This window comes from Athene cunicularia (assembly GCF_003259725.1).
Source record: "Athene cunicularia isolate RWA chromosome 1 unlocalized genomic scaffold, athCun1 chr1_part2, whole genome shotgun sequence".
Classification (NCBI taxonomy): domain Eukaryota; kingdom Metazoa; phylum Chordata; class Aves; order Strigiformes; family Strigidae; genus Athene; species Athene cunicularia.
The window spans coordinates 80,361,837-80,384,447 of record NW_020799092.1 but is presented as its reverse complement, the minus strand read 5'-3'; the positions used below and the strand labels follow the sequence as shown (position 1 = coordinate 80,384,447).

The window sequence follows — 22,611 nt, the reverse complement described above, 5'->3', positions numbered from 1 at the left end:
TTCTTTCTAGCATCTCAGCCAGTTTTGAACCTCCGTAACTCCTATCAATGTCAATCTAATTCGGGTCCTCGAGTAAATTATCAAAAGACAGGATGACATGTTTTAATACAGCTCAAAACGCTTCTTTTCAAACACCAACCCCCCCTTCTTCCAAACTCCTCTGTAATTATTCCTGCTGCTCTAATAGGGTTACTTGCCACCACCAGTGCCATAATCAACTAATTAATTCACAGCTCAACAGGCCACGGAAAATGCCATCTGTTTGTGCCCAGCTCTTGGAAGCGGGTAGGGAATAGGTGTAACACTTACACAGGTGATGGCACATGAGCGAGGAGGGGCTCACCCTTCCACAGCTCAGTGGGTTTTATCCAGAAAACATCTGCTGGTGGTAATGGTCCCAGATTTGCACCACTGCTGCCCCGAGTTGAGAGCAGAGTGATGGGGAACATCCCCCTGCGCAGCTGGAGGGCCATGGCTTTTCATTAAGAAAACATCTGGGGGCCACAGGGGCTAATTGGACTCCCCTGCCTTGTGCCAAATGTATTTGGAAATGATTTTTTTTTCTCTTCCCAGGGCCAAGGTGATGTTTCCGTGCTGAGTTCTGCTCAAGAGTTTAAAGGCATGCTCAGAGTGTGCCAGGCATGTAATGGCCTGAGGGAGAGAGACCCCTGTCCAAAAAGAGTCAAAAAAACAACTTAAAACCCAAAAGGTTAACGCGAGAAGGGGAAGGTGCCAGCAAGAAATAGCAAACTGAGTGGCAAGAGCATTTCCTAGGGACTTGAAAAATCCCATTTGACTGCCGACCCCACACCTTGAATGAATTAATCTGCTCCTCGTTTTCTTATCAATAAAAAGGGGCTTATTTTTGTGTTGCATGGCTGGAGAGCAGGAACCGTGAATTTTTTCTTTTCCTTTCCATAGCATTTGGAGAGATTTAGGCCCAGTTTTACCCCACCTAATTTTACAGATTCAGCTGATACAGTTCAGCCAGAAGGCTGGTCACCATAAGCTGCCTTCACAGCTGATGGAGAGAGCTGGGCACCTTCAGAGACTTTAGGCACATTTTAATTAAGGCAAATCACTCTTTGGAAATGTCCATCTCTTTTTACAGACTAAATGGAGTCATTTGGGTGAGTGGTGCCTTTCCTCAGACTCTTCAGATAGGCTGAAAAATGCACAAGAGGTTGGTTGTTCCAGGGAGAGGGGATGGAGATGGATAAGAAGGGGGTGGACACAGAGGATAGAGCTTAAAGTAGGGCAACAAAATAAGAATTTGCACCTTCAACGTGAACATAACTATACACGGGGCCAACGTCTGTAGAAAGATATGAAAAAAGATCAGTTTTAGCACTCAAGACAGCAAAGCCTGTCCAAGAAGGGCTGTTGGCAAGAGATTATAAAGAAAGACTCATGTTAAGGGTAGCTACCTCGAACTGATCAGGCTTTTCCCTGTCCCTGTGATTCCTCCTATGGCCTTTTAGTATTTCCTAAAGCCTTTAAAAAATAGTTTAACTCTACCGGCTTAACTCACAAAAAGACCTCCTTTCACAGAACTTCGCTGAAGCAGCAGCTAGACATGGGCTGGACAAGACTTAAGCAGAGCACTGCCAACACAGCAGGAGGTTTTGTGGCTCTATCTCCCATTTTTATTTTCGTTTTAATCCCCAACCCCTCATAAACTAGTCAGAAAACATAACTCACATTTGTAAACAGTTTGTGTCAAACTGAAATTGCACTTCCTACAAACATGTAATTTGCAGAAGACATCTCACCTACATCCCATTAAACACGCTTCCCAAATTCGTCATCAATTAAAACAAGAAAATCCTCAGTTGCTACTTATAGAAAAGTCCAATCCGTTCATAGCCAGCCCTGTTAGGTTTTTTTTTTTTTTTTTTTTTTTCTTTGCGTTCACGAGAAAATGTGAGCCAAATGGAAATCAAACACGAAAAATCTCAGCTGTGCATTTCTCAGTGCTGACGTCCTGACAGAGCTATCTGTCGTGCAAAGGACTCCGGATAAAACAGTCTTGCTTTGATGAGCCTGTATTTGAATACATTTCATCCACGTTTGCTCATATTCCCCTTCAAGAAACACATGCACATGGGGAACGAATGAATGCCATGTGCAAACCCTGCATAAACCACCTCTCTGGTTTCCCAAATTCTCACTGTCTTGACATCTCAAGAACAGACACACACTCCCTTGCTCTGATAGCTCCGCCTGATCGCATCAATTCACAGCTCTAAGGGGTTCGTTCTGGTTTTAAGCGGCTATAAACGATCCTTCCTCCACTAACTTTTCTCAACACGAGGATTTATCCATTTCCAACCTCAAGGAAAAACCCTGGTCCAAAGGGCAAGGCTGCGTGGAGCCGTACCGACGCGAGATCCCTGCAGAGGGCATAACGTCCCCGTGGATGGAACCGCTCGGCCCGGGAAAGCCGGGGAGCTGCTATATTCCTCTGCATCATTTGAAATGTATATAGATTTCTATTTCAGTCAGTCATTTGCTAGCAGCAAAACCAGAACGTTTCCTGTTTTTCCTCCTGCTGTAATCAGGATATTGCCAAATTAGGGCTGTCCTAATTACTCCTCAGCAGGTGCCAAATCCAGGAATGGTATCAGCAAAGGAAGGAAGGAAGGACCTTTAAGTTCAAGCCAAAGAAATTACATCTATTGTCTGGCTCAAGTCAGTGAAGTTTCATATAAAATATCAGCATTTTGGACAACGGCACACGCACAGCTACTAATTTACACAAGTGCTCAGATGAAGTTTAGCCCACATACGTTCTCACTGCTATTGTTGGTGTTATTAATCATAATAACGAGCCCGTGCGCAGCCACTCGCCAGATGAAGCTTCTCCTGAGTGAAATCAGGCAATGGGAAATAATTTTTAATGCTCTTGGTCAGAAAACACAAGGGGCTTTTTCAGCTTCCCCTGCTACCGCCAGCCTCAATTAGCTGTTAAAGGAGAGTACGTATAGCAGCTATTATAGCCCACATTGCCGTGGCAACTTCAGTGTCTGTCAATGCAAGTATTTATCCCCGTGGCACGGGGCATGCTACTGGTCTCTCTCTCCAGGGAGGGGCCATTTGACGGATGGGCAACTGGGATGTACTGAGAGTAGTTACTCATCGATGGTTACCCAGGAAATCTATGATAAAAAAAGTACCCGATGGGCTTCAACCAAACGACCCAGCATGATAAACCCTGTGCCCAGCAGGGCCCTGTGGCACTGAGCTTCCGTGCCATGGTTTGGGAAGCAGTTGGAGATGGATCACCTGAAAATGCTAATGAGCAAAGACAGCTCAGGAGAGAGCATTTGATGTCCCCCCTGAAAGAATAAGTTTACAGAAAGGTTTTGGGAAAGTTTCGCAAAGCCTGATGTGTGTGTATTTACGTGGTGTGTTGTGGTTCCTCATTCCTACACTGCCATGAGATCTGAATACCCAAATCTCAATATAATTAACTAAAATCCAGCTGAATCTCTCGGGAATACTCAAATGGAAGGATGTGACTTGCTTTACATGAAAGCAATAACTGTATACAGCTGTTTATGTTAAAGATGATGCCTTATACTCCCCATCTCCAACCTGAGGTCACCTCTTGCCTCATGAAGAGAAAAACCATTTAGTTTCTAAGCTCTACTACCACTGTCACCCATGTTTAAAGAGTGTAAACCACGGTGTGATGTGGATAAAGCCACCGGGAAGCCAAGACTCTTCATATGCCAGTGAAGATTATTTCAATTTTTTTCTCAGCCTAGAAAGAAACATCCTTGATCATCCCAGCAGAGATGGTTTCTAGAAGTAACTCCTGCCTACTCATGGCAAAATACCAAACGCCCAAGAGGGGTATCTCTGGCATCCATTGATTTCTAAGACTGCCTGTACCTGTAGGCAAGGGTGCAGGTGTCCTTGTACTCCTGGAGTTTCACACACACCATGTTGAGGAACTGATCCGAATAGGCGCTCAAGTCATGCATCAGGTTCATCAGGTCTTGAACAGTCTTCTCCACAATTACCGTGCTCTGGAAAACAAAGAAAAGCACAAGTAAGAATAGTGGCTCAGCATATATCTTAATTTCAGTCTTCTCATGTTTTGCTAATTAGCATCATAGATGTAACTGTACAGCTAATGCTCCCTAACCCTGAGCAGATGCTGGAGTAGTCCATGCCACCAAGGGATGTACAGCAGAACAACCGAGGAAAAAGATGAACCCATGCAAGAGATGAAGAGGGGTGGCTTGGGGACTGAATATCTGGTCTGAAAGTCTGGATTTCTGAGCCAGTTGCTGAGAACCAGCGGAGTTCACCAAGACTTTCCTTCACTGGATGGAACCTCAAAATGCAAAAATGTGATTTTTAGAGGAACCAGGTACACACAGCTTTGCTGAGCTCTGCTTGGACATGTAAACCTTGAGTGTTTCAGCCTGACCTAATTACTCTGGACTCACAGATTGCAGATTATCCTAAAGACCGGGGATTTCACCCATTGCTCCCATACAGAGAAGATGAATGTGCAGGGCACAAGCTTTCTGCTGGTGGCTGAGGTTTAAGTAGCCCCTTGCCATCCTTCTGTTACCCCAAGCGGTGTATTACAAGCATAGGAACAATAGGGCAAATTTGCCAAGTAAAAAATGCTGCTCCACGTCCTATAGATGAGCAAGTTTGGACAGCTTGCAGAAGGAGGTGCCCTGTATCTGATAATGTCCAAGATTTCAACAGCTCTGTATGAATTTTGGGATTTCTGAGGCACCCCAAGGTGACTTGCTCCAGTCTGTGTTTATAACATTGACTGCTGTATTTAATTTGGTTGCTACAAACAAGACAGAAGGAAGGTTATCAAAGTCCCAAGGTTGATATAAACTGAATTAATATTAGGCTTGGTAGAGTGAAGGGTTATTCCTGAGCAATGTGCAAAGGCAAAGAAGGAGACTGAAGCATTTGGAAACCCTGGTTCATCTGAGAAATTCTGGACTCAAATGATATGGGGGGGGGGACCCCCAGGGACTTCAAGGGAGCTGCATCAAGGCTGAATTTAGCCCTTTTCTGTGTTCATCAGGACGTGAAGAGGAGTTAGTTGTTTGCAGAGCAAAATCTCATCAAACCCCAAATCATCGTCTCTGCCACATTCCCGCAAGCCCACTTCCGTCTCTCTATTGATTTCCAGATTAAAGTGCGGCAGCATCGCCCTGATACATAACGCTGCTCCTCCAGAGCAACCCCTGAGTGACAGGAATTGATTCTGCTCCACTACCTGTCCCTGATTTGGTAAAAAAGCATCTGCAAACCTCATCCTCATTCAGAGCACACATGACTCCTTAACATGTTGGGGTTTCAATGAAGGTTTAGTCACCGCCTGTGCTGCTCCTGATATGTCCTTGGCTCACAACTGTACTTGGAGGAAAGTAAAAAAAAAAAAACAAACAAAAAAACAAAAAAACCCCAAAAAACATCTCTTTGGTTGCTCTTGTATCTTATTAAGCTTGCTCTTAAGCAAATCACAGGAATTAACCAATCTTTCATATTGTAATTAGCAACAATTTGGGATTATTTTATCCAAACAAAAATGTCGTCTGGTGTTGCTGCCTCTCAGATGCTCTTGTTTACGCCGCTTATCCTGTTATTACAAGTATCTGTGTTTTAATAAATATTCAATCCCACCCTGGGCTTGATGCGCACGGAGGAGAACAACCAACCCTAAAGGACTTGCAACCTGGAGTCATCGCAAGCAAATGAAGCAGAGAAGTGCGTGGAGAGGCTGCAGCAGCCACGGATGCTGTTTTCATACCGATGGGCTCTGAAGCGGGAGCACAGCTCATTAGCTGCAGGATTCAAACGTCGCCTGGGCTCTTGGCTATCCCTGCTTGCTGTGCCAGGCTGGCCACAGCGAGGGCAAAAGCAGCATTTTAAGAATCTACTCAAATGAGAATCACAGAATCGCATAAACATTCAGGCTGGAAAAGCCCCTCGGGGTCATCGAGTCCAACCCTCAGCCCGACTCTACAAAGTTCTCCCCTACCCCACATCCCCCAAAGCTCATCCCAACGGCCCTGAACCCCCCCAGGGATGGGGACTCCCCCCTCCCTGGGCAGCCTGTTCCACTCTCGCACCACTCTTGCTGGGAAACATTTTCTCCTCCTGCCCAGCCTGACCCTCCCCTGGGGCAGTTTCCAGCCGTTCCCTCTTGTTCTGTCTGTGACCCCCTGGGAGAAGATCCTGCTAAAATGGGAGACCGATCTGGCACCTCTCCCTGGAGAGTAAACTCAAGACCATGTACACTGGACCGATAAATGTGGTGTGAAAATTACTTAATCATTTGGGGAAACTGGATCCATCAGAGCCACTGGGCTACAGGTAGGGCACAGTCACAACCTTCACTGCGTTTGGGCTGGTGAAGGAGCTGCTGTCCTTCAACCTTCAAGCACCAACAACCACAGTTGTTGTTGGGGGTTAAGCAGAAGTGCTTCATTTTGCACCTGGATGGCTTAAAGGTGCTCCCATGGTCAGCACCTCTCTGTCAGCAGAGGAAAAGGTGATGCTCCAACCTGCTGGTGTGAGCCATGAGAACACCTCTGACTGCACACATGGAAAACACAGAAGTTGCTGTGCAGCTTCAGTCCAAATCCAAGTCTCTTTCAGAGACTGATCCTGATCACAGAATCACCAAGGTTGGAAAAGCCCTTGCAGCTCCTCCAGCCCCACCATGACCCTCCCCCTGACCGTTCCCAACTCCCCCAGATCCCTCAGCGCTGGCTCAGCCCGACTCTTCAACCCCTCCAGGGATCCCGGGGACTCCCCCCTGCCCTGGGCAGCCCATTCCAACGCCCAACAGCCCCTTCTGCACAGAAATCCTTCCTCAGAGCCAGCCTGACCCTGCCCTGGGCAGCTTGAGGCCATTCCCTCGGGGCCTGGCGCTGGGGCCTTGGCTCCAGAGACTCATCCCCCCTCTCTGCCCCCTCCTGGCAGGGAGTTGCAGAGGGCCAGGAGGTCTCCCCTCAGCCTCCTCTGCTCCAGACTGAACCCCCCCAGTTCCCCCAGCCGCTCCCCAGCAGACCTGTGCTCCAGACCCTGCTCCAGCTCCGTTGCCCTTCTCTGGCCACGCTCGAGTCATTCAATGGCCTTTTTGGGGTGAGGGGCCCAACACTGAACCCACTCAGCGAGGGGCGGCCTCCCCAGTGCCCAGCCCAGGGCTCAGATCCCTTCCCTGTCCCTGCTGGCCACGCCAGTGCTGACACCAGCCAGGATGCCGTTGCCCTCCTTGGCCCCCTGGGCACACTCTGGCTCATTCTCACCCCCCAGTCCCTCTCTGACCGGCAGCTCTCCAGCCACTCCTCCCCAGGCCTGGAGCCCCCCTGGGGGTGGTTGTGGCCCAAGGGCAGCCCCCGGCATTTGCCCTCAGTGAAACCCCCCCAGTTTACAGATCCTTAAGGATGAGGCATTAAAGTTAACATTTTTACACGAGTGATTAAAATCCTTCCTATCTCACGTAGCAACCTGGAAGACAAAAGCAATTTTTCTCCTCTTTGCATGGATGATCATATTTTTCATTTTCCACTGGCATTTCACTGGTGAGAGGTGGGAGGGATTCTCAGCAGATCCACGCTACCAGTTGATCTCTCTCGGCTTGCCAGGGGAAGGATCTGTCCTTCCACTTCTGTGTGACAGTGAACTTCACGGGCTGGACGTGCAACCACACAAAGAGGAATCAAACTTGGTCTCCATCCACCCCATTTCTGTTTCTTTACGTAACTCAAAATTTGAGCAAACAAGTTAAAAATAAAAAGATTGTATGTTAAAAGAGAAGGTACTGCTGGTTTCTATGTAGTTTCTCCCACTTACTTTCTCCTCTCTACAACATTAAAATCACAGCTAAGCTCCTGCCAATATCTTGATTTTAGAATAAGATCTTTAGATTTAAAGGAAATACAAAGCTACTTGCATGATTTAAAAAAAAAAAAAAAAGAAAGAAAAAAGGAGATTACCATATGAAAGAAGAGAGTACCAGATATGTAATGGCTATTTTTCTCTCACATTTTAACCTTTTCCAAAGCAATCCTGACACATCTGCATGTGTCTCTGGGGGCACCGTGCATTAGGATGCATTAGGCCATGTTAATACAGCTGGATTCGTTAGCTGGGCCAGCCCAGGATCTTCTGAAACTCTGCGCCAGAAAATGAAAGGCAGCGCACGTATTATCAGAGAGTTACAATCCAGTTGCCTCTAACCCATCTGGATTCATTAACAGCAAATGGATATGATCAAAGCATAATTTTATGGCAAGACACTTCAATGAAGCCTTTTAAAAAAACCCACACTAACAAGGAAACTCATCCGCAGAACAATATTCATCTCCTCGCACCTGAAGACGCTGCGTGGTGCTGAATCCTAACATCACGCCGAGGGTGTGATTCATTACTCCTACAGCACATCGGGGTGAAGGCTTTAAAAGAGTCTTACGGCTACTAAAAATAAAAAGAAATTCCTTCTGACGACCTCCCGTCCCTTAGCTACTGTCGAGGCAAGAGGACAAAAAGAGAGCAGCGCCACTCGTTATTAAGACCGTGGGTTTCATCTTGAATATATTTTGCAAACATTTATCATTATTCCTTGATAAGGCCCTTGTTCTCAGTTGTGCTGAAGCTTCAGATAACGTCAAGCAGCTCCAAGGTGGGTATAATTTACACTCTGCCCATAGGGCTTTGGCTGGCCCAGAGGGATGGAGAACGAGCAGACCCAGAGGCATTATTTCAGTGATACCTTTGTGATTATTGTTTCCTGCAACCCCACCTAAGTTTTTTAACTGACTGAATTCCTCTGCAGCAAGAGGGCACTCAATGCAAAACGATGCAGCTGGAGGTACGTTTTTAAGAGTCCCTTCAAATGCACTTTCAGTACAATAAAGCCAGTTCCCCAACAATTCCCCAACGCGCAGAAGTTCAGAACAACAGGGCAAGCCTACACAAACCTTCGGGTTTTCAATCTGTCATTTTGTTTTGGCGAGGAGCACTTAGAATAGAAGAACAACCTCCACCCTAAATATTTTTTTTTTTTCCCTGCAGAAATCACAGCTTCTCCCATGTCTGTTCACTTGCTTCATTTTCTTGTGGGAAGAAGGCAAAGACGGGATGTACCTGTGCAGGGATGTCTTCACCACGTGATGGGCTCTTGAAAACACAGCAGATGGAGGAAGAGACCTTGGCACTGGAAAGGTTGTTGATTATTATTGCCCATCACTTAAAAATCTCGAGATGCCTTGGCAGAGGAAGGCACCAGATGAGTGCAGGACGTGGCTGCCTTAAAAGCAGAAAATAAATAAAGCCTAATCTAATTTTTAAGCTGGAGTTTAGCTGACACCCCACAATTTTAAAAGTACTATAGAGAGCACAGCATTAATTAAAGGCAGGACAGGAGAGACGGAAGGTTTTCAAACCTCTTTAAGCTCAGTGCTGACCCACAGCTCTGGGTTTGGGACTGTTTCCAAAGGACATCGCGGCTACATCTCACACTGACACCTTGACACGAAACATTTATTTGTGCGTTTTCTTGTTGTATTTTTTTAATTACAGCTTCTCAGCTGCTCCCCCCCCCCAAATGTTAAATTCACAGAATCTGCCTTTCCAAAGCATTCTTCATCCTCCCTTCCTGGCACTGAGAAGGTGAATTCAGCAGAGGGCTCCAGTGACCCATGCTGGGGCACTACTCTTCGGGCAAGAGCTGCAAATATATAAATCTTCATGTCAGAGGAGGAAGCCTTCGCCTGCCCCAGCAGAAACACATCATCCATACAGATTTGTTCCGCTCGATGCAGCCTCACCTGTCTCGGGTGCCGTGTGCCGTGACATCTTCCATTATGGTGACAAACTTCCCCAGGAATCGCTCTGGTTCCTCCCATGGAGGTGGGCTGCAGAGCTGGGGGCTGCACTCAGAACCTGGGTGGTTGTGGTTTAGGAGACTGTGGAGTGTCTCCTCTCCTTGGCAAGGCTGGTGTTACTTTCCTGAAGTACGTGTGGGTGTTAGGCTGATTCCTCACTCTGTGATGAGCTGCAGAAATGAATGTGGGGAGGTTTCTGGACGGGTTGGGCTGGACCCCATGAAGCTGATGGCTGCACAGTGGAAGGGGACTCCAGATCTGTCCGAACGCCAGCAAAGCGTGGCGGTCTCCCAGCATCTCGCTGTTGGGCTCAAGCGTCTCACGAAGCCGCAACCCGGGGTCCTGGAGGGATGTTCCATCTCAGGAGCCTCCGTGCAGCCCCGGTGCCATCCCTGCCCCATGGCACACACCGGGGAAAGCCACACACCGGGCAAGTCCCCCTCTTTAACCAAGGCCCCAAGCAAAAAACATTCAGCAAAGATCCATTTCAGCTTCTTTTCTCATATCAAACCTTTTCCTCATTCCCCTCTAGGCCGACTCTCCACACTGCAGTGTTGGGGCCATTCCCATCTCACCTCTCCAAATCTCTTTGCAGGCAGCTGCCAAACTGCTGCCCACACCATGCCCAATGCAGTTGTTCAAATAAGGTTTAGGCAAAATGCTCCCACCAGTTCCACGACACCTAGGTTGTCTGATTTTTTTTTTTTTTTTTTTTTTTTTTTTTTTTTTTTTTTTTTTTTTTTTTTTTTTTTTTTTTCTGTCTTTCAGGCTGGAAGCTGCTGGACCTGAAATGGGGCCAGAAGCTGCCCAGAGCTTCCCTCAGCACAGCAACGCCTGCAGGAATGTGACAGGGATGGAAAGTGAGTTTGCTGTGCTTCTAGATATTGGCCTGGCATATAGAATTCTGCATAAAATGTGCAATTCCCCAAATACTATCTAGGATTCGGTGTCTAGGATCCAGGATCCGGGGTTAATTTTATGATGACATTATCCAGTACTTAAAGGGCAGCTGCATCTCTCTTCACTATGAGCCACACGGAGAAGACAAGGGGCGATGGGTACAAGTTGCACCAGTAGAAGTTTTACCTCGATATAATAAAGACTTTTTTTTTACAGTAAGAACAAGCATTCACTGGAACAACCTCCCCAGGGATGTGGTAGAGTCCCCATTGCTGGAAGATTTCAAGATACAACTGGAGAGGGTGCTGGAGAATCTCATCTTAGTTCCCTTTCCCACAAGAGGTTGGACCAGATGATTTTTTTTTTTCTCAGGTTCCTTCCAACCTGGGCTGTTCTATTCTATGATTCATTAATACTATGATTAATTTTATTAGGACATTTATAGAGACTATCAGGCTTTCAGCAGCTGTGGGAGCTTTGCCAAAATCACACCCAAGGCAATCAGCTCTCTAATAGAAAACCCATCCTCCTCGAGCTCCCCCCTCCCATGCTCCCACCTGCCATCCTGCCTTCCCAGGCGCTCTGACCCGCGATGCTCTGCGGCATTAGGCTGCCAGTTGCAATTTGGTTATTCCACTGTCAATTAATAACGGTTTGTTACTCGGCAGGCGGGTGAAACGGAGCTCTGCAGCCATCTCCCAGCACGTGCTTTGCTTTACCCGTGCTTTGCTTTCACCACTTGAGCTGCTTAAATACATGGACAGGCTCTTGTGAGCTGATAGATATCAAGTGTTGTCAGTGGCTTGAAGGACGATGGGAGATGAAGATAAAAACCACAAATGAATTTACTCCCTTTGCCCAAATTCCAGCAGTTTAACGAATGTCTTGCAAGGCCACTGAAATAAGAATTCTCTCATCTCATTAGATGACACTACACGTCCATAGAGCAGTTAGAGATGGAAATCATTCAAAACCCAGGAGCTGGGGACCCAGTTTTCCCTGAACGTTGCTATAAGCTGGATGCTTAAACCTACTTGATGTCTAAAAAATAACCAGCATAAGCCCTGCGGCCGGGGAGGCAGCCACGGGCCGGGCAGGAGAGCTGGGTGCTGCCCCAGCTCCATCATTTCAGTATATTAGCGCTGGGGTTACTCCCATCAAAACAGATAAAAAAAACCAACCCTAATCTTGAACCAAGTAATTTTATTTTATTTTTTAGCTAACAGAGGAAAAATGATAGTCTAAATTGTCTGTTTTACTGATTAGTGCTTCTTTCACACTGAGCGATAAAGGGGCTTTTCAATTTGTTTTCTCCTGTGCTACATCCAAGGGTGTACAAAGGGCTGCAGTTTTTAGTATGTATCAATTCAAATACATGTTCAAATGCAAAAACTCTTTTTTACGGTCTCAAAATCTGATAGCCTGCTTTTCTCATATGGCATTTTTTTTTTTTTCAGCAAAATTCATTATTGCAGTATCAGTTCTGCAGAATCCTGCCCGTTACTATGGTTATACAACATCCTACTACAACTTTGCTTCTCAAATGCTTCTAACTCTGAGGGAGTTGTGTGTGGTTTTTTTTTTTTTTTTTTTTTTTATCTGTAGCTCTGCCTGTTTCACTGCAGGTGATATTTTCCTTTTTATGGGCTTTATTCTGAGAGGTCCTGAGTGCCTTCATCCCCATGGATGTGAATGAAAACCCAGGCTGCGTTATATTTCTCTCTCAGCTTTAAATGTGACGCTGCAGCAGGCAAGTAAGTGCACAAACAAGGTCCTGGATAGCTCTTATTTACCTGGCACCGTGTGATCTAGAACACATTTTCTCCAATGAACTAGAATATTGATGAAGAGCAAAATGTACATTTAAAAAAAAAAACAAAAGGAGAATATGTACCGTAAAATCTACTTATTACTGTATTGTCTCTGTGCAGAAGAACTGTTTTCTTCCTCTAAACACTATATTCATTATTTAGGATTTCAGAGAGTCCATGAACACACGAGCCTCTATCAGACACAAAGTTGAACATCAACCGTGATCAACCCTGCTGAAGTCCAGTAAGTGCGCAATCAACCCCAACTAGTTAAAGCACAGAAACAGGAGTCTGCCACGAGTATTTTCAAACTATGCTCTTGAAATTTGAAAAAAACCCAAACGTGATACTCAGCAGCTCTGCAATTTGAACAAAAGCCTGCACACGTGCCTTTCCTGCAATGCACGAGGCCAAATCTCAAAGCTGTGGAAGACTTAGAGAGGAGGCACAAGAACCGTGGGTATGGTTGGGTGGGATCTTCCATCATATTCTTTGTCCGAATTTGAGACAGGCCTGTGCTCCAGATTGCGCTTCACAGCAAGGAGAAGTTTTCTTTGAAAAATCTTCCCCAATTTCTAACTAAATTGAGTCCCTTCTTACAGCATCCCAGGTAAGAACTGGCCAACATCTACCTTCATGCTTCCTCACGTCGTGTAGGACATGGCCTTCACACCTGAGTTGCAATCCAGCTCTTCCTCACTATCCCTAGTGACCACTGTAGACTGATGCCCACTCACATACCGGACTACAAGCTCATCTGTCCCATCAGAAACCAAATTTGCCACCATCAAGACAGAACAATGTGACTAGATAACTATGTCTGAAAAGCTTTTTCCAAGGAGAAATGCTCTACTCAACTGCCCGCTCTATGCAACAGGATTGGATTGTTTCTGTGACGCTTCTCGTGTTCAGACATACGCATAGAAAAAGGAAAGAAAATCTTTTTGACCTCCTGAATGCTTATGACATCAGAATATTTTTCAAGATCCTTATTTATTTTACTTAAGCCTTCTAAGCCAGCCATAACCAGATCCAGCAGATGGGAGCTGAAGCTGGATCATACCACAGCAGTAATGAGCTACATGTTTTTTAACAGTGAAGGTAATTAACCACAAGAACAGCTTGCATGTGCTGGATTCTCCAGCTCTACAAGGCTCTAAATCAAGCACAGGTACTTTTCTGAAAAACCAGCTACATTCAAACCAGAGTTATGGACTTGATGCAGAAATTACTGGATGAAGTTCTATGGTTTATTATACTGGAGAACAGACGCTTTTGATTTTGATTTTGAGCCCAAATACATATCGTGGCAAAAGTTGCTTAAAAACAACTAGCCAAACTAACTACCTTGTCAAACCAGAAGCTCTGACACAGAGATACCTAAAAGCAGTGGCATTTTCTGCTCCTGAACTAGCAATGCAAAGCTGTCGTCCCCAAAAGACACCGTAACTATTCAAACCTACATTCCCCACAAAATGGGAATTCTTGGCACATCAGCTCTTAGCCAGTGCCCCAGAGCTTGCCAGCCCTCCAAGAAAAGGGACTGGATTCAGTGGGTCCATCCTGCTGGAGATGGACCACCAGCAGAAGCCACAGAGCATCCCCTCTCAGGGTGGTTCTCGCCTCTGAAACGCCGCCGTAAACCACAGCCACGGGACTAGAAGCATCTGCTTGAGGAGATGTCTTCCAATAGTCTTCAAACAAACAAAAAATGCATCCCTGATACCAAGCATGCTGCTAGCTCCGCATTGTTACGAGCTTAAAAAGCAGGAACTATGAAAGTGAATGCTTGGATGAGGATTTTTGTCCATTTTTACCCATTGCGTATCCATGCGTGCAGCGCAGAAGACAAGCAGGGACGGAAAAAAATAAGGTGGCACACGGGTAAGTTTGTGACAGACCAGTCTTCCAGCCTTTAGATTACTCTCCCATCAGAGGTACTGGCACTTGAGACATTTAAATCTTCACGGAATGACACAGTAGTAACTGCAGAATAAGGAAGACCACTGCCTTGGCAGGGAGATGGACTGGATAACTTAATAGGTCTTTTGTATCTCTCACTTCTCTGATCCTGCTGAGTTCTGTAGCTATTATTAAAGGCATTTTTTAAGGTATTTTAATTTACTTCTCTAAATGGATTTCCATTCATTCACTCCCACCAAGTGAATGTTGTCAGGGACATTAGCAGCATGATAAAATAGCTGTAGCTTCACGCTGGTTTTAATGTGTTACACACACAAAAAAGTCATTAGCTCTTACACTTTAATACACCCTCTTTACTGCTGCGTAACTGTTTATCACTCAAAAATGCCAGGCACAGGCCACGCTCTTCCTTTATTAATCAATATACATTTGTGCAAGGCTGCAATGAAGAGGAGTAACATCCAGTTATTTCAAGCACGGTTTGTAGCGCAGGAGCTGAAAAGCTCATCCCTGACATTTTTCAACCCCCCCCGAATATTCCCAGAAGTGGTTCTTCTTAGGATTTTACACAACTCTCTCAATTACAGGGAAACTCATGGCAAGGTGATGGTTTATTTCTCGTGTACTGAGTGGCAGGTTTCTTTCTCCTTTGTAATATCTGCTCCAGAACATCATTAGCAGCTGCAACACGATACAAATTGAACGTGGACCATGAAACTAATGATGCTCAGAAGCAGGCCATCAATTCTGGAAGCAGAGTGAACCTCGTTTTTTAATAAATGTTTTCATATGGTTAGCCCAGTTTGGAGAATAAGACCCATCTGTATTATTTTTATGAATACTCTATGAGCTCTGAGGTCTATTTTCTTCAGCCTTGGAGCTGCAGCATTTAAAGCCTACTTACTTATTAACAATTTCTTGCTAGAGAGAGGGCATAGGCTTGCCTCCCATAGAGCAGAGTTGCTCCTAGAAAGACACAGCAACCATAACAAGGGCAGCTGGAGGATGAAGAAATAAAAGCAACTGGAAAAAACAGATAGAGGAATGGCTTAGCAGGACTGAGCCCTCAAAATAAGAGATGATCTTGTGCCCCTGGATTTATGCTGTCCACGTGCACACCGATGCAAAAGCTGTAACTGTGATCTAAAATCAACAAGAATTAATGAAAATGCAAAAGATCACTAGAAACAAAATGGCCAAAGAAATACATAAATTAATGAAAATGCAAAAGATCACAATGAACGACATGTAAAGACTTCACAGTTAACCCGGGCTCAGCTCTAAGAGCTAAGCCAGGGTGAGCTGCTGGGATCAGAAAGAGGCCATTCCACCGGAATTACAAAACCATTTGTCAGATTTTGGAACAAGCGTCTAAAAGCCTCATTTGTAGGGAGGGTTAAATGACGACACAGAGTGACAAGACCAACGTCACTAGTGGCCTTCTAGAATGTAACCACCAACACAGGGGGGACGCTGAAGACACAGGTCACTCAAACCTCACCTTAGAGCATCGCGATTCACATTTCTGCTTTACTCTTCATTAACCCAACAACAATTAATATGATTAGAAAGTCTGTATATTCCAAGGTAATCCTTGGGAAACACGGGGAGAGAGAGCAGAGGATCTCCAAGAGGGTCCAGCTAATTACATGCAATGGGTCAAATTCCTACTAGGACATCCAAAAGTATATTAAAATTGATGGTTATTGTATTGTTTTCTGTGGCTTGACTTTATACAGCACAGACGAAAAGGCAGTGAAAGCACAGGAACGGTGTATGTTTTCCTTTTTCCAGAGGCAGTTGTAAGAAAGAGTAGACCAACTCATCCTTGCTTAAGCATCCTCAACTAGTTAACCGCCCCCTTTTTTCCCCTAAACTATAGTTTGGGGTTCATCTGCGGATGATTCTTTTCTAAGTGTAGGAATTGGAGAGTAAAGAAAAGATATGTCCAATCTTACAAAATGCTTTTAAAGGTCACCTACCAGCAACTAACTTGAGATGGATTTCTGCAACTCAGCAGCTGTACCTTTGGTAAAACCCTTACTACACTGGTTTTATCGAGAACTCGTCACACGTAACGTAGCTCTGTGCACGCAGGGCTGGACGTTACCACTGACAGCTATGCCTGATGGGCCACATCAACAGCCACCAGCTCCCAGAGCTGCTCTCAGCTTGGAGCTATTAGATTCTGCAGGGCTAAGGTTGATCTTAATTTTTAAAGAAGAAAAAAAAAATATTTATAAGGGGAATTTACACCCCAATGCACACAAGAAGACAGAGATGGCCAGAGGATGACAGTTTGGTTTCACGGCAACTTCTGATGTTTCTAGTTTAGGTCCCCTCTAATAGAATGGGTAAAATCAAGACTTTTTCCACATTTCCACTAGAACAAAGCCATGCTGAAATGTGTATTTATAGGCAAAACTGATCTTTGCCTGTCACAGCAGTTAGGAAAGCCATAGGAAGCAGTGAAATTTTTCTCCTACACCATTCAATCAGCAGAAGGACTTGAACTTGGATGTCCTATTGCACAGGCCAATGCTCTAACCCACAGATTCTTCAGGACAACACAGACACTGGACTGCCCAGCCTTGATTTCCTTTGCTTCCAAAGGATTTCAAACAAATACATTGCTGATATGGAGAAATCCATAATCAAGTCAGCAAGAAAATGCTTTCAACCACCTCCAGACATAACCCTAGTAGAGCTGAGGTCTTCTCAGAACAGTTTCCCTGCTCCTCCTCCCAGGCACGACTTAGTAAGCAAAAAGCAAAGCCACTAGGAAATGAGAGGCAACGTACTCAAGGTAAAAATTAACACACATATATGTCTACGCATACAAATAGAATCAAAATATCCTTACTCTTGTGAAATGATAATTTATGAAACTCTTGGCATTATGTAGAGCTTCCTGAGTTGGACACTATAACAACGATCAATTCTCTCTTCTCCTGCAAAAGGCAGCAGAGGAATTAAAAGCTCTATGATTTCATTTATTCTGTTTGTCTACTTTTCAGCATTTAGTCTTGTGGCACGAGCAGAGTCTGAGTTGACCAATTTAAGGGGAACTCAAGGTGCCCTCGCGCAACACTGGAGTCCAGCACCAGCCCAGCAGGGAAGAGGTAGTGCTGAGTGCTCTGCCCAAAAAACACACAGAGGAGAAAACTCCTATGTTGCACGTGACAGTATCACTTGTGATTTAATCAATAAATTAAGCCTTCTGTTCTACACATCAAAGACTAAGGAGATCACAGGTCTGTCCCTGGATGTCCCCAAAGGATTATTTTGAAATTCCTCATTCATGGAGATTGTGAGCAGCTCTCCAAGTATCCGACAGCTTGTATTATCATCACATTAATCAAAACTGAGTGACCACTTAAAACCCCTGGAGATTCAGATCTGACAAAATCTTTTGCTCAGGAGATGGGAAAAGAGACAACAGCAGCCTTTGATTCTCACAAAGCAGCAATTCTAATGAGACTCGTGGGCTGGGTGCAAAATTTAAACACTGTTTTCTCCTGCCTGAACAAAGCTACTTGCGTCTTCTTGACTAAGACCCCACGTGATGACAGGTCCAACTTCGGGACCGTTTCTGAAGTAGGATGCTTCCCAGTGGGAGGATGGAAACTGAGAAAGCTGTATACACGTACCACACTTTCTGGGAAGCACACATGAAATTGGAAAATGCCGTTAGCCCGCATGGCACTTTCCCTTTCAGACCGACCATCTTCAGTAGGAAAGGTTGGCCACACCAGTTTAAACCAGTGTGGAAATGGGATCACTTGGATGTTTGCAGAGAATCTCATAGACGAGGCACAGCTACCACCAAAGCGACTTTTCCCCATCCTATTCACATGAAGAAGGATGGAAAAAGAAAACCTCTCGCAAAGCTCCATCTCACACCTTTCAACATAAAACAAGGTCTGGATGGGGGCCAAGCTCTGTGATAAATATTTGTGTTAGGAGCCAGCTGCACCGTTTGCCCGGCACTGTAAAATCAAATGTCATTTGTTGAGGAAAACTCCTATAGATAAACCCTGAAATACAAATCAGGGGAACCATTACTTCACCCAACTTTGTCCTCTCCCCCTTTCCCAACCACAACACACAGGCTGACAAGACCCCAACTGTGCTGCTCTGGTATTTTATCACGACCTGTCCATTATCCATTTTAACAAGACCTGCACATTAATCCAAAAAAAAAAAAAACCAACAACCAAGCCAAACTCAAAGGATTCAGTTGCACTTCACAGTTTCCCACACTACGTGATTAATATTTCCACTCTTCTGAGCTCCCTGCAAGGAGCAAAAATGAACTAAACGAACTACTCAGCACTTTAGCAACCATCTGCTCGTAACTCAGGATTCCCATTGTAGAAAAGAAACGCAAAATCCTGCTTCCAAGATAGGGCAAAAGGGCAGTGTGAGAAAGAAGTTGTCTTTTCCCCCAGATCACATTCTAGGAGGGGGGGGGGAAATAAAAAAAATAAAAATCAAATTGGGAAATTAAAGACCCACTGGGTCAGCTCATTACGAGAGATGTCTATTAACAGCGGAGATGCCATTGTTCAATTCCCAGCCAGAGCAGGCAGAGCAGTAATGAGCAGTCCCGCTCGGTAAATGGTCTGGATGATACTATAGATCTTCCCTTCCCATCTCTAACTTGTGTATCATTTCCTGACAGTCCCATCTCCCCTTCCGAGCAGATGGCTCCCTACAGTACATCTTTAAGAGACCTCCCAGGCAGTTATGGATGGCAGAGAATGAGCATTTTGTTTTATCGCTTGCTCATACATTATTTTCCCCATGCTAATGACAGTCAAGTTATTGTCCTGTGAATAAATCCATTTAGGCCTCGCAATGTTGGCTGCAAGTGAGAAGGCGAGGGAGCAGAGGAAGCCAAACTTGGCACCAGCAGAGCACAGATACAGTCATCCACAAAACATTCATCTATTAACCAAACAGCAGCATTTCCAAACCCAGCAGGGTCACAGTGGAGCCCTGCTGGGAAACAGAAATTAACTCCGAATGGAGATAATTTGTCTCCTGAATGTTGTCATATTTGCAAGATCTCTTTGGCAATGCCGTGCTACTAAGAGGAGAGATATTGCCGACAAGTGAGCCAGATGAAACGCAAGCTCTATCAGGAAGCCAGGTGGCACTCAAGATCGCTCGTGCCATCTTTCTGCCTCGGGGAGCAGTGCTCTGAATGCAAAGAGAGTGGAGGGAAATTTGTCTCCGATGTCAAGACGTCGTTGCAGTTAATGGCAGCAGATTCGATTCAGCTCCATGTAGAAGGAGCAAATTAAAGTCGCTCAGCTACTACCAGACTACTACTCAGTTACTGCTTGCTTGTTTCTTTGTTTCATCCTTATGTAGGAGAAACATTTTTCTTCTTATCCAGAAGAAGCCGTGGCTGGGCTGATGGGGAACATGCATTGGATGAGCTGAGGCAGTGGGAGTGCTGAAGATCTTGCCCCTGTGCTGGGCACTGGGGAGGCCGCCCCTCACTGAGTGGGTTCAGTTTTGGGCCCCTCACCCCAAAAAGGCCATTGAATGACTCGAGCGTGGCCAGAGAAGGGCAACGGAGCTGGGGCAGGGTCTGGAGCACAGGTCTGCTGGGGAGCGGCTGGGGGAACTGGGGGGGTTCAGTCTGGAGAAGAGGAGGCTGTGGGGAGACCTCCTGGCCCTCTGCAACTCCCTGCCAGGAGGGGGCAGAGAGGGGGGATGAGTCTCTGGAGCCAAGGAGCCAGCACCAGGCCCCGAGGGAATGGCCTCAAGCTGCCCAGGGCAGGGTCAGGCTGGCTCTGAGGAAGGATTTCTGTGCAGAAGGGGCTGTTGGGCATTGGAATGGGCTGCCCAGGGCAGGGGGGGAGTCCCCGGGATCCCTGGAGGGGTTGAAGAGTCGGGCTGAGCCAGCGCTGAGGGATCTGGGGGAGTTGGGAACGGTTAGTACTAGGTTAACGCTTGGACTAAATGATTTTCAAGGTCCTTTCCCACCTAGATGATTCTGTGAAATGGGACGATCATCCCATCTGGAGTTTGTACAGAGCAGGAAGCAGTCAGATATTTTGGAACTCCCACCGGCCAAAAAATATGGGAATTTTTGGAGATTGAAGAGTCATATGAAGTGTTAAGTGCTTAAAAGGGGAGATGCATTACTGCAACATGGTGTTAATCCATATTTATGCATCTTCCCCTCAAGCAGCACAAAGCAGGCTGATGAATGTGGCTATATAATCTCCCCCAAAGGAAGTTCCTTAATGCCCCCAAGTGAAGAGCCAACTAAATACCCTTGAGGAATATTTTGGGGTTTTTTTTTGTTTTTTTTTTTGCCAAACTGTATTCACAAACTTTCTTCTCTCTGCACAATCCTTACCTGTTGCTACAGAACAACCTGTCTGAAAAGAGGGAGGAAATTCTCCTGAAATGTCCAACTGTGGGAGTAGTCAGGCCAAGCTCTGGTTTTCAAGAAACCAACCGGCACACCTCCATTGGCAAGGTTGCAACTTCCATGTTAAGACAAGCCAAGAACTGGATGAACAGACCTGGATGGCACTGGGGATAAAACTTTTCCCTAGTGAAAGACTTCTGCTCCTAAAACCCCCCAGCGTGGCCACTCACGGGCTGCAAAGACGTTGTTAGGATTGGCTTTCTGTGGTGAAGGGTACTCTTGATGGTGGACCACACAGGAACACTTAGGTAAAAAATTATTCCATCACCACTTTTCAGACAGCCTGAGAACACCTATGGCCTGTGTTGATTCAGCGTCTTGACTGACAGCTAAGAATTGAATCAAGGAGTCCAAATGAGACAGCAAAGACTTGTGTTGTCCCGCCCATACAGTCATATTGTTACCCCCACAATTAGGGGGTGCAGTGTCTAATCTAAATGTCCTTTCACACTTTCTCTTATTTGTCTCCAAGCTGTGACCAGGGTGAGCAGAGAGCTGGTTCAGTGCAGACAACAAAGACTAGAAAGGGCTGCAAAACCCGGTGGCAAAGGCAGAAGGAGAACGTGCACAGCACATTCATCACCTCACGTCAGATAAAACTTTTCCTCCCTTCTGTGTCTCATTCACCTGTGAGTCATCTCACTCACCGACACACCGTCAGCCTGAGGAATTCAAAGCCAAAGAGTGTTTTCTGATAGACCTCAAGGAACAAAAGTAGCTGAGGTGAAGTGCTCAAAGTGATCCTGAGTAGTTCAGTTATCACAGAAATAAAGCATTCCTTACTACTGAGTCTGGAAGTCCTTCCAAACCATGGTTGCTAAGCCCCCACTTTGTGACCAAGAAGTTGGAAATGGCTTATATAATAAGCCTGAGCTCTTCCAAAACCAGCTCAACTTTTTGCTAATCTAGGCCTCTGAAAAGGTTTTGCTGGTCCCCTCCTTAAGGGAAAAAAAAAAAAAATACACTAAAATCAAGTCCCAGAGCAAGATGCAAAGTTTTGGATGAAAAACTAGCCAAGAGACAGCCAAAAGTACTGTCACTGAAAATGTCCCATTTTCAGCTGAAGAAGATTGTCTTAAACCTCTGTATCAAACCTCCTGTTAATTAATTTACTCGTTATTGAACTGCAGAAAGTCTGAGTAGCTCTGAGCAGATCTATTCGCAGTAACTCCAAGCTACCTACAACACTGCAGCCCCAAGGGAGAGATGGCAAAATTCAGGTGGACCAAGTCAGCAGCCTTGAGTATTATTATTGCTCGGGATTAGAGGAATAGTAAAGCATTACAGCAATATAACTCCACATACCCTTTAAGAGGAGTGACAGCGAATGAAAGCCTGGCTGTTCTGAAGACAGGCTTAATATGTTTAGGAAAAGCAGGTTATATGATGCTGTATATCTGATGGCAGGGACCGGGACCTCATGACACAAGAGGTCCCTCAGCACTGGGCCACTAAATCCAGCCTTGAGGGAAAATATCAGACCTGTTTTCACACCTCGCTGGACTTTAAATGAATTACTGGCAATTCAAAACTGAAACAAGCCAATAGATTTTTTATTTGCCGCGTAATGACGGCTTAGAATTGGCTTACACGGGAGCGTGTGATGGGATTCAGCCACGGGAGGTATCAGGGAGGGGTGGGG

The 22,611-nt window shown here is 45.5% G+C and overlaps 1 protein-coding gene across 1 annotated transcript in view; it reads right to left on the bottom strand.

Annotated features, from left to right (window-relative positions):
- Positions 1-22,611, bottom strand: part of EXOC4 (exocyst complex component 4) — a 421,183-nt gene that overhangs the window by 70,843 nt on the left and 327,729 nt on the right. The window contains exon 12 of the mRNA XM_026868343.1: positions 3,898-4,034. Coding sequence (XP_026724144.1) covers positions 3,898-4,034 — 137 coding nt within the window. The remainder of the gene's footprint in view (positions 1-3,897; positions 4,035-22,611) is intronic.